Source organism: Phodopus roborovskii, unplaced genomic scaffold (genome assembly GCF_943737965.1).
Source record: "Phodopus roborovskii unplaced genomic scaffold, PHOROB, whole genome shotgun sequence".
In the NCBI taxonomy this organism is placed as follows: Eukaryota; Metazoa; Chordata; class Mammalia; order Rodentia; family Cricetidae; genus Phodopus; species Phodopus roborovskii.
In genome coordinates, this window is record NW_026125759.1 from 1,378,693 (window position 1) to 1,390,442 (window position 11,750).

At 51.4% G+C, this 11,750-nt stretch overlaps 1 protein-coding gene across 1 annotated transcript; it reads right to left on the reverse strand.

The window, feature by feature from the left end:
• Positions 1–1,865: 1,865 nt before the first annotated feature.
• On the reverse strand, positions 1,866–11,226 carry LOC127217623 (cancer/testis antigen 55-like). The gene is made up of 5 exons (XM_051178608.1): positions 11,085–11,226; positions 9,724–9,908; positions 6,367–6,508; positions 2,808–2,929; positions 1,866–2,057 (listed from the first exon to the last, which is right to left on the reverse strand). Exons 1-5 carry the CDS (start codon positions 11,224–11,226, stop codon positions 1,866–1,868), a joined length of 783 nt encoding a protein of 260 aa, XP_051034565.1.
• Between the last annotated feature and the right edge of the window lie 524 nt (positions 11,227–11,750).

Consider the following 11,750-nt stretch of genomic DNA (forward strand, 5'->3'; position numbering starts at 1 on the left):
GATCTCAGAGTAGGACAGGAGTCTCTAACTAATGGTGGGTGCCTGGGGGAGGAAAGAAAGTTGGAGAGAGGCCGAGGGTCATGTGGATTGGTGGGTTAGCACAAGTTTGTAGGGAAGGGCGCTCCAGGGAGGAAGGAAAGCTGGGTTCGGGAGAGGCACTCTCTGTTCAGCTAGGTGCTAGGAGTCAAGGGTTACGAATGCCTTTCAAGGAAGACTAAAAACCTCGGGCTAAGGCATCAGTGTGGGGAGACACTAGGTGTGTGGTTATCACGGCAGTAGGCACTGGGATTTGGAGAACGTGGGGCAGGGTATCAGGCCCCGGAGAAAGGAGAAGAGCAAGACGCTGGCAAGGGGGCAGTAGTTAAGGGGACAATGAGAGGCCTAGTAAGCAGGTCCAGGGTGACTGACTGTGGGAGGCTTCAGGGCATTCTGGGTGTCTGGGGAGGGTTGTAGGCTTAGGAAGGAGGCAGGGTGGACCTGGGGAGGGCAGGAGTCTCAGAGTAAGAGGGAACTGAGATGGAGGGGGAGAAGGTCTTAAGGGAGAACAGGAAGCTGGGGAGAGTTGTCAGAAGGCTTAGAAGGCCAGGTCTCACGGGAGGCAGAGAGTACAGGCTAGGCTGGGCAGGGCAGGGCAGGGAGACTGGGGCTTGGCAAAGGGAGCAAGGAGGAGGGCGGATGACTGGAGGGCAGCAGGACAGTGGGGTGCTCAGTAGGGCAGGAACTTCAGGGAAGCATGTTGGAGTTGGGGAGTGCAGGCTGCCTAGGAGGGCAAGCAAGCCTGCAAGGGAAGGATAGTCTCCAGGGGAACAGAGGAGGAGGCAATGGAAGGAGCCAGGAGACTGGGGTTAAGGTGAAAGGCAGGGGAGATAGACGAATGGGCCTCATGAGTCAGAAAGAGGCCACGGACTCAGGGGTAGCCAGTCAAGGAATGGATATGGAAAGAGGGCCCATCGTCTCCCAAGCGGGACGCATCCAGGGGCTCTCAGAGCTATGTCCACCTGGAGTTAGGGGTTCAACTGACCAAGAGCTCCCCAGGGGTCAGAGCACCTTGCTCTTGACCAGAAAAGCACTCGGGGCAGCCCCGGTGGTGGGCCTATGTGCCACGTGCCAGCACAATCATACACCCGAGTCCCTGACTCCTCCATCTCTGTCCCAGTCATCACCCCTCCCCCCAGCTCTGCGGGATCACAGGGCCCTGCAAACCTAAGGAAAGGTCAGACTGGCTTTTGTGTGAAGAGTCAACTCTGCTAGTAGGGTTCTATCCCTGGGAACGGATGGTTCCTTATCCATGAGGAAAAGCTACCGATGCTGTTAACATCCATTTATTAAAATTAATAACGTGAACTCTGACTTTCTGAAATGCCATTGGAGGCTTTGGACAGTTGCAACATTTACAGTCTAGCACGGGAAGATGGGCCACGGGCAGATACTGCCTGCCACAGATGGAGTAGGTGTGGGACACTAAAAACCGGCTGTGGGCCAAGAAACACGCCACGCCCCTTGAGGTGTCTCCAGCTGCTGCCTTGGAGCCTCGGGTCAAATGCTTTGTCCTACACGTTCGTTATGGGACAAACCCCAGACACTCTGGCTGCAGAGGGTCCACTCCTGGTCGCAGAAGTCTGGAAATTTCAGCTCAGGTCATATGCTGGTATTGCAGACAGCAAGAGGCAGCCTGAGCACAAGCTCTGATGGATCAGGTCCCCTCCCATGCCGAGCGCCCGCTCCATGCAGACAGGTCTAAGCGGTGTAGTGGCCATGAAATTCACATACCATTTTCTTTAAAATTCCTAACATAAGCATTTGCGCTAAACGAGGCCCAGTACTTATGGAAAGGCCCCGAAGAGGGATTCTCAGGGCCCTCACCCCTACATCATGTTCACCGGAGTCATGGAGATTGCCCTCCAGTTGTAGTTGGGCCGGATGCTTTGCACTATCACCGCGCTGACCACGTGGCCTACAACAGGGGTGTAGGCCACGGGGAGTTTCAGTGAGACCAGGGTGAAAAAGATGGTGTGATTCAGCACTCCTTGTCGTCTGTGGACACTGGTTACATGGACCTGCCGAGACAAAGTGCGGCCTTGCGTGTGGGAACCCTGAATCCCTGCGCAGCCTCTGTCCCTCCACACCCTGCTCCTGAACACTTGTTGGCCCGACCCAGCCTGTCACCTCGTCCTGCCCTGCCTGTTGCACCGCCAACCCCGCCACCCACTGCCTCCCCCAGATCCAACCGCACACCAATTAAAGAGGAGACTGTTCTGGTGGTTCCGTCCAGCTGACGAGAGACCGTGTCCTAAAACTTAGTCGTCAGAGGCCATTAGCCCCGGAGTTAAACGAGGACAGATCAAGGACTGAAACAAGACCAGCATGAAGTGGACTATCCCCTCCCCCACCCTGTCACTCTTCAAGCTCAGGATTTCATCTGAACCTGTCCTGTGCAGACTCAATTTCAGGCTTGCTGAACCCACACCCCATCCAGAGCCCCAGCCCAGGCTCAGGCCGCACCACCAGCCCCAGCCCCAGCCCCGGCCCTTATTTGCATGCCCGCGTTCCCCACAGTCCTCTGCACTGCTCATTTTTCTCTCCCCCTGTTGAGAATAACCCACATAACAGCCCATGTGGTAAGACCTGTGGCTCAGGACGGTATGTCCACGTTCTCTGTTTTCTTCCTTACTTCTTTAAAGCCCTCCGTTGAAATACATAGGTCGAGGAGGTGTCACGCGCGGGTGGGTTCATATTCCCCAGCAGTCCCAGCAGATTGCAAGTCACAAACACCACCCAAGCAGGCTTTGAAATGAGCCCGTAATTACCTCCTGCAGGCGCCTACACTTCGTGGCCTTCAAGGAGTGCACTGTGATCTTCGGTGACCCTTTTTCAGCAGAGTACTCAATATCTAGCCAGTCCCCTTCATAAGGTGTGAAACCTAAGATAGCTAAGAGGAAATCGAGATGAATATTCTGCCGTCTACCTCCAGTCTCAACTCTAGAATGCGCTGTATGAAAGCCATTACACGTTACCTTTGGCCAAGTAAAATTTCACTGCTTACATTGACTTGTGATCCCACGATCAAGCGACTATTAGGTGTAAAGGAAGATGTCTCATAAATCCTCCAGCCAGAAAGGAAATTTCAACCCTTGTTTGTTTGTTTGTTTGTTTGTTTGTTTGTTTGTTTGGTGGGTTGTTTGGTTTTTCAAGACAGGGATTCTCTGTTGTCCCAGCTGTCCTGTCCGGCAAGACCCTTTGTCTACTAGGCTGGCCTTGAACTCAGAGTTCAGCCTGCCTCTACTTCAAGGGCTCTGGGATTAACGGTGCACACAACCACCACTAGGCTCAGAAATTGGGAATTTTTAGACATTGTTTTCGCTCCATTCCCTTAGGCAGGTTAAGTGGGCCCATGGACAATGAGGTCAGAGCCTGTTTCTCTTGGGAACAGTGGATGATTCACTGTTCAATGGGTCACATTTAGAGTCCTCTCTTTGAGACAGGAGCTCATGTCTTCCAGACTGTCTTCAAACTAAGAAATTCCGTCTCCTATTTTCCCTCTCTCTTTGGCTCCCTCTCCCCCCCCCCCCCGTATCCGTCCCCCTTTGTCTATCCCTTGTGCGTCTCTCCTCCCTCTCTCTCTCCTTCACTCTCTTCTCTGTTCTCTCCTGTCCCTTCTCTACGCCTCTCCCTCCTTATCTCTCCCTGCTCATTTCTTCTTTCCTCTAAGTCCCCTTGGTTCCTATCCCATCCCCCAACCCTCTCCCCCCTCCTCCACCATCCCTACCCCCTCCCTCCCTACCTCCTTCCACCCCTCCCTCCCTCCCTCCACCCCACCCTCCTCCCTTCCCCTCTCCTCCTCTCCTTCCCCCTCCCTCCCTCCTCGTATGCACCCCTGCCTCCCTCCCTGACTCTATTTCTCTTCCTCTTTCTCCTCCCTTTCCCCGGGTTTGCTTCTCGGCTTCCCTTTCTCCCTCCATTTCTCTCTGCTCAGACATCTCCTTCCCTCCCTTCCCCTTTGCCTCCATCTCTCACCCCCCTCTGTCTACTCCTTTCCCTCCTTTGCCTCACCCTTCCCCTCCCTCCTTCCCTCTCTCCCCTCTCCCTACTTAAATCTGTCTCTATTTCCTCTTGCCCCCTACGCACCTACTAGACTCCTCCCTTCCTCTCATTTCCTGTCTGTTTTCACCTCTTCCTCCCTGGTCCCCTCCGCCCTACTTCCTCACTTCCGCCTGAACGCCTCCACTACCTCCTCTCTTCCTCATGCACCCTTGACCTTCTGCCCTCCTCACCCCATGGTCTGTGCCCTTCCTTCTCTGACTTCCTCCCTGCTTTACTCTCCACCTCTCTCCTGTGTGTCTCTTCCCTCACATCTTTGTTTATCGTCTCCTTCCCCTCCATATCCCTCTTTTCCACCATCTTGTTTATCATCTCCTTCCTCTCCATTTCCCTCTTTTCCACCATCTTGTTTATCATCTCCTTCCTCTCCATTTCCCTCTTTTCCGCCATCTTGTTCATCGTCTCCTTCCTCTCCATTTCCCTCTTTTCCACCATCTTGTTTATCATCTCCTTCCTCTCCATTTCCCTCTTTTCCGCCATCTTGTTTATCGTCTCCTTCCTCTCCATTTCCCTCTTTTCCGCCATGTTGTTTATCATCTCCTTCCTCTCCATTTCCCTCTTTTCCGCCATCTTGTTCATCGTCTCCTTCCTCTCCATTTCCCTCTTTTCCACCATGTTGTTTATCGTCTCCTTCCTCTCCATTTCCCTCTTTTCGCCATGTTGTTTATCATCTCCTTCCCCTCCATTTCCCTCTTTTCCACCATCTTGTTTATCATCTCCTTCCTCTCCATTTCCCTCTTTTCCGCCATCTTGTTCATCATCTCCTTCCTCTCCATTTCCCTCTTTTCCGCCATGTTGTTTATCGTCTCCTTCCTCTCCATTTCCCTCTTTTCCGCCATCTTGTTTATCATCTCCTTCCCCTCCATTTCCCTCTCTTTTCCGCCATCTTGTTTATCGTCTCCTTCCTCTCCATTTCCCTCTTTTCCGCCATGTTGTTTATCATCTCCTTCCTCTCCATTTCCCTCTTTTCCGCCATCTTGTTCATCGTCTCCTTCCTCTCCATTTCCCTCTTTTCCACCATGTTGTTTATCGTCTCTTTCCTCTCCATTTCCCTCTTTTCCGCCATGTTGTTTATCATCTCCTTCCCCTCCATTTCCCTCTTTTCCACCATCTTGTTTATCATCTCCTTCCTCTCCATTTCCCTCTTTTCCGCCATCTTGTTTATCGTCTCCTTCCTCTCCATTTCCCTCTTTTCTCTACACCCCTCTTACCTATTTCTTCCCTCTTCTCTCTCTCTCCCCCCTCTCCTTCCCTTCTGTCTCTGTTTCCCTTCTCTTACCTATCTCTCTCTCTGTCTCTCTCTTTCCTCTCTCTCTCTTTCCCTCTCTCTCTCACACTCTCTTACCTCCCCCGAGTCTCTGTCTTCCTCCCATTTCCCTCTGTCACTCTCATTTCCTCCGCGACTCAAGTCATCTGTCTCTGTTTCCCTCCCTCCCCTCTCTCCACCCGCTCTGTCCCTCCTTCTCTGCTCTACCTTTCTGCTCCCCCTCTCAGTCCTTCTCTGGAGATTCCTCTCCTATTTGCCCTCTCTAGTTGCCTCTTTCCTCTCTCCCTATTTCTCTCTCCTGTCTCATCCTCCCTCCCTCTCTCTTGCTTCCTCCCCCTCTTACTGCATCCCTCACCCCTGTGCCTCTGTGTCCCCACGCCTCTCCCCCGTCCACATAGACACAGGGGTGTCAGGAACAAACTCAGGTTTTCTGCCGGACAAATACATGCATGCCCTTAACACTCTGCTCCATCTCGCTGGCCACAGCATAGTTTAGTGTTTTGAAAAATACTTTGCCTGTGGCTCTTGACTACCTGTAACTCATGCTCCAGGAGCTATGACACTCTCTTCTGAACTCTGTAGGCAACTGTACTTATGTGCACAGACCAACACATACACACAGGCGAGCGCGCGCGCGCATGCGCGCGCACACACACACACACACACACACACACACACACACACAAAGATGAGTAAACCTTAAAACTATCAAGATTGGTATACATTTCTAGTAATTTTCTATCAGAGTTAAATACTCACATGGATTAAGAATCTGTCCAGGTTTTCCAGTGTGCACTCAACTAAAGAGTGTCTAGTAAAAGGCAGTGTGATATCCCCAAAGATTACCTGTTTATACGTGTATTGTACTATACTTTCAGTGCCCAAAAACATCAGAAATAACAAAGGCCCTAGAATGCAGCCTAGGGTGCTGCTGCCAAAGCAATGTCAGCACTCAAACCTGCAAATGTGAAAGCAGACAAGTTTTAAAATGTAAATGGAACCTTTGGAAATGCTGTCCAGATAGAAGTAGTACTCCTCCGCGATGTAGACGGTATCTTTCTTGACGAGGGAAACACACACAGATAAATCACGGATCTTGGAGTCTGGTTCTCTAGGCTTATCTTCTTCGGAGAAGACACAGACCTAGCCGATGCGGAAGCAGCAATGAAAACGATCAAAATCAAAATGGAATCGTGCGTCTATCACACTGCCTGTGGAAGGGCTGAGTTTGGAAAGGCCCCGAGAGAATACAAGATTCCAGATTTAAGACACTCTCCGCTGTTGCAAACAGCTTGCCTCCCTGGGGATCTTGGTACACTGGGCTCCTTCCAGCAGTCGCTACCAATTCCATGGTGTTTCCTCAAAATAGACCTTCCTTGAGGAGTGAAACACCACACAATCTTCTCTATCCACAGCCACCGCTGCCAGTCCCAAGGAAACTGCACTACAGACCTGTCTGTGCCCAGATGCCACACGACTTCCTAGCCATAGTGTCCCATGAACCTACCCAGAAGCCTCACGTCTAGGAAACATTATGGCAAATCCCAATCCCTTAACACAACAGAGGAAGAAGACAGATTCAGTCATTTCTGAGGACAATGGAGACAGCCTTTCAGTCAGTAGAAGCCAGAGGCAGTGTGTGTTTGTTTGTGTGTGTGTGTGTGTCTGTGTGTGTGTGTCTGTGAGTGTGCGTACATGTGTGTGTCTATCTTTTTGTTTGTGTGTGTGTGTGTCTGTGTGTGTATCTGTTTGTGTGTGTGTCTGTGAGTGTGCGTACATGTGTGTGTGTCTATCTCTGTGTTAGTGTGTATGTGCGTGTGTCTTTCTGTGTGTTTTTGTGTGTGTCTGTCTGTTTGTGTGTGTGTGTCTCTGAGTGTGCGTGCATGTGTGTGTGTGTGTCAATCTGGGTGTTTGTATGTGTGTATGTGTGTGTCTGTATGTGTGTGTCTGTGTGTGTGTGTGTGTCTGTATCTGTCTGTCTGTGTGTGTGTCTATGAGTGTGTGTGTGAGTGTGTGTCTATCTTTGTGTTTGTGTGTGTGTGTCTGTGCCTCTTAGTGTGTGTGTGTGTCTGTGAGTGTGCCTGCATGTGTGTGTGTCTGTGTGTTAGTGTGTGTGTGTCTGTTTGTGTGTCTGTGTGTCTGTGAGAGTGCGTGCAAGTGTGTGTGTCTGTGTGTTTTTGTATGGGTGTCTGTAAGTGTGCATTCATGTGTGTGTCTGTGTGTTTGTGTGTGTGTGTGTGTGCGTGTGTGTGTGTGTCTGTGTGGGTGTCTGTCTGTGTGTTTGTGTGTGCGTGTGTGTCTGTGTGCTTGTGTGTGTGTGTCTGTGTCTGTGTGTGTCTGTTTGTGTGTGTCTGAGTGTGCATGCATGTGTGTGTGTATATCTGTGTGTTTATGTGTGTGTGTCTGTGTCTGTTTGTGTGTGTGGGTGTGTGTCTGCTGTGTGTTTGTGTCTGTCTGTGTGTGTATCTGTCTGTCTGTGTGTTTGTGTGTGTGTGTCTGACTGTGTGTTTGTGTGTGTCTCTGTGTGTGTATCTGTCTGTCTGTGTGTTTGTGTGTGTCTGAGTGTGTGTGTGTGTCTATCTTTGTGTTTGTGTGTGTGTCTGTGAATGAATGTTCGTGTGTGTGTGTTTGTGTCTGAGTGTGTGTGTGTGTCTATCTTTGTGTTTGTGTGTGTGTGTGTGAATGTACGTTTGTGTGTGTGTGTGTTTGTGTGTGTGTCTGTCTGTGTGTCTGTGTGTGTGTGTTAGTTTGCGTGCATCTGTGTGTGATTGTGTGTGTGTGTGTCTGTGTGTGTGTCTATATGTTTGTCTGTGTCTATGTGTGTGTGTCTGTCTGTCTGTGTGTCTGTGTGTGTGTCTGTGTCTGTTTGTGTGTGTGTGTGAGTGTGTGTATGTGTGTCTATCTTTGTGTTTGTGTGTGTGTCTGTTTGTGTGCGTGTCTGTGATTGTGCTTGCATGTGTGTGTGTCTATCTGTGTGTTAGTGTGTGTGTGTCTGTGTGTGTGTGTCTGTGAGTGTGCATGCATGTGTGTGTGTCTGTGTGTGTGTCTGTGAGTGTGCGTTCATGTGTGTGTCTGTGTGTTTGTGTGTGTGTGTGTGTGTGTTGGGGGGATTTCTCCACTGTGTGGGAGGGGACAAGCAGTGAGATATGGTTCCTCTTTCCTCTCTCTGTGTGTGCACATAGTCAAGTCCAGCCTTGCTAAATGTTCAGGTGTGACTAAACTGTCATAGGAAACAGGCCATGGGTGAGTCAGGAGTCAGCGTGAGACTCTGTGTGTGTTCTGACTGAACATGTGGCCAAGAAGAGCTATACATAACACATGAACACTGAAAGTCAAAAAGGTCAAAAGGTGGTGATGTGACAGGGACCCACGAGGGCCTCATATGTCCCTTTTCTTAAGAGTCCCAGGTGCTTGCTATGCAGACAGTAACCATGTGCCTGATTGATCACTGACTGTCACAAATAAGAACGGAAGCATTCTCCTGAAGATTTCTGCCAGCTCCCAAGGAAACTTCCATGTTGCGTCTCCCTTCTAGGAAGGGAAGGCTTTGGGTGTTCAGGGCCCTTCCTTGCACATACTGCAAGAGAGGCAGCCTATTGCTAGGAGGATGGATACCTGCAGCAAAGGTAGCAGAGGATTTCATGCAATCTCCTCTCGGTACTATACTTCGGGACTCTATGAAGACTCGACTCTTAGATCTCACACCCTGAATGGGAGACCCCAGTGACTTTTCCTTGTTACCTCCGTAAGTGTTTTTTGGCAGATGGACACACATCTTTTGAGATGGCAGGGCCACTCTTGGGAGTGCATTCTTGAAAACACAGATTTTTACCTGACAGTAACAGTTGCAAGACAGCACTGTGTCTACTGCTTATCACTGTCGATCCTTCTGTTTGAGCAATGGGACAGCATGGATGTTTACAGCGTATGACGTGGAACGCTGGGTGGGTATGGAGGCATTGTCACCATGCTCCACAGAATGAGGTTGGAGGATTCCAGAGTATGAGGACACCCGGGCAGTAGATTGAGACACACCAGCACCACCCTGTGCGCTCTCTCTCAATCTCTCTCTCTCTCTCTCTCTCTCTCTGGCTCTCTCTCTCTCTGGCTTTCTCTCCTGCCTCTCCCCTCTCCCTCTCAGGCCCCCACCACACACACACACACACACACACACACACACACACACACAGGAGAGGGAGGAACACAGGGAAGCTACAGCTACAGGGCAGTGTGCATTTCACCACAAGCAAGCACAGTATATGAGCTCTGGGGAGGTTCGTTTAGGTTAGCTTAAAGAGCAACAGCAAGGTTGAAAGCCCCATGGGAAAAGAGTCTTCCCGAACATTCGCAAAGCTTACTTCGGTTGCTTTCAAGTCATGTGACAGTGGGTCTTCCTCCACAAATGCGAGGACTTGGTCTCCAGCTTGCAGAGGCACTGGGCCGATCACAACATCGGTGCTGAAGAAGACACAGTTTTCGATCCAGCCATAATCATTGCCACAGCTTGTCACAGTGCCTTTCACAATCTTGGTGTTGGGTTCGCCTGTGAACCGGACACGCAGCAGATGCCAAGAGTTAATCTCAGAAGCAAAAACCACCCTGGCGAATCCTCCCCCATGATGGTATGGCACACAAACATGTCCTGCAAACACAACGCTTCGGGGTGGAGGGGCCCATGCAAGGGACTGCACGTGTGTGGGGTGGGGACCTCTCAGACTCTGGAGGCACAATGTCAGGTTTAAATCCTGACGTTGCCCAGCTCTGCACAGGAGGACCCTGCTGAAGAGCACCAGTTGGGAAGCAGACAGCCTTGGTTATGTGCACTGTGTCCTTCCCTTACGGTCTATGTAACCCCTAGTACATTTTTTTTGTTAACCGTCTCTGCTCTTGTAAGGAAATTATGTCTCCTGGTTTCTGTTGTGAACATAACCTGACACACACGTGTCAACCCCATAGACCTGTAGGTGTCTTGCACACCTCAGTGGTCAAGCTCTGTGGGTGGACATTCTTTCCAGGACCACGATTACTGTCAAGGGTTGTCTAATGAGCACCACAGTGAGACGCGTGCCCAGGACTCCTCCGTGATGCAGCTTAGGTTGGCATCGCGCTCCTGGCCCAAATGGCTGTAGGATTCGCAAGGCACGATGGGGCTTCTCTTGAGGCATTGCTCATGAACATGAGCCACACGCTTAGCCCATAGAAACGCCATGCACAAGTTGGGATGACTCCAGGAACGCTTCTTACGCTGCCCAGGACCCCCAGCCTCTCACAGGCCTTCACCCATTGTGCTTGAGTGCTCGCGTAAAGTGAGATTCGATGTACAAGGGGCTTAAATCGGCCCCTGATCTCCCACGCGTGGCAAAGACCGCGCACTGACTCCCTTCCCGCCTCAAATACCAGCGGGGATGGGAACCGGGACTAATCTGAATCGGCGCCCAAATGGGGTCTTCTCTTCTCCTGGAAGTAGGAGAAATGCCCTCGAGGGCTCTTTGTGCCCCAGCCCTTGAGAATAGGACAAGGTTTTCCCCACATTGGCCCACCAAGAGAATTTGGTATAGAGTTCGCAGTTTACCCAACTCATGGGTACCCGGGGGCAACCTCCCACTCAGCAGCCCCTGAGGACGGCTGCGGGCCTCTACTGATCCTCTCTCTCCACACACCCACCCTCTCCGTGTCCTGCCCTGAAGTCTAGGCCACTGAGTGCCTGGAAAGTAAGTACCTTCCAGCTGTGCCCGGTCTCTTTCCACAGATTCAATCTTCCACTGAAAGAAGAACATAACACTGCGCAACAGCCTGAGTAAGCGGCGGAGACCACAGTCAGAGCAGCCAGGGCAATAGCAGCATGAAGACCTGGACGCCATGACCCCCATGGTGCCACCTCCTGAGTTGCTGTCTCGCTCCCCAAGAGAGGGGTTCCAGATGGCTACTGCGCAGCCCTCAGGAAGGCTGGGCTCATCCTACCACCGCAGCCGCTCAGCACCAGTCTGGCTGGTCCACAGCCCCTCCTGACAAGCTGGCAACCACAGGCCATTGTTCCCACCAGCAACCACTGTGAGCTCGGCATGTGCTCACAAAGCCCTGCTGGCCAATGGCAGGCACTGAGAGAGGAAGCAAGGGTCCTCGGGTGCATCATGTGCATCATGCCCCTTACCAAAGGACGACCATGGAAAGGTATTGCCCCGGGAACCCTGGGGCGTTCTCACAACCGTTCGAAAGATATGGCTGCAGTGTTTCCCAGCAAGATTAGAGCTTATGGCAGAAAGGTGCCCCCGGCGGTTCCAATGAAGTCCAATGTCCCCCTCAGCAGGCAGAGGGGCTGCTGAATGGTTCCCCAGTGTCAACAGGGCCTGCGGTGGCGGTGGAAACAGCAGAGGGTTCCTGTGAG

Coding starts and splice junctions, on each gene's coding strand:
- LOC127217623 (XM_051178608.1), bottom strand. CDS start 11,226: ATGGCGTCCAGGTCTTCATGCTGCTATTGCCCTGGCTGCTCTGACTGT. Junction 9,909..11,084: donor AGACCGGGCACAGCTGGAAG/GTACTTACTTTC, acceptor TCCGGTTCACAG/GCGAACCCAACACCAAGATT. Junction 6,509..9,723: donor ATGACTTGAAAGCAACCGAA/GTAAGCTTTGCG, acceptor CGCATCGGCTAG/GTCTGTGTCTTCTCCGAAGA.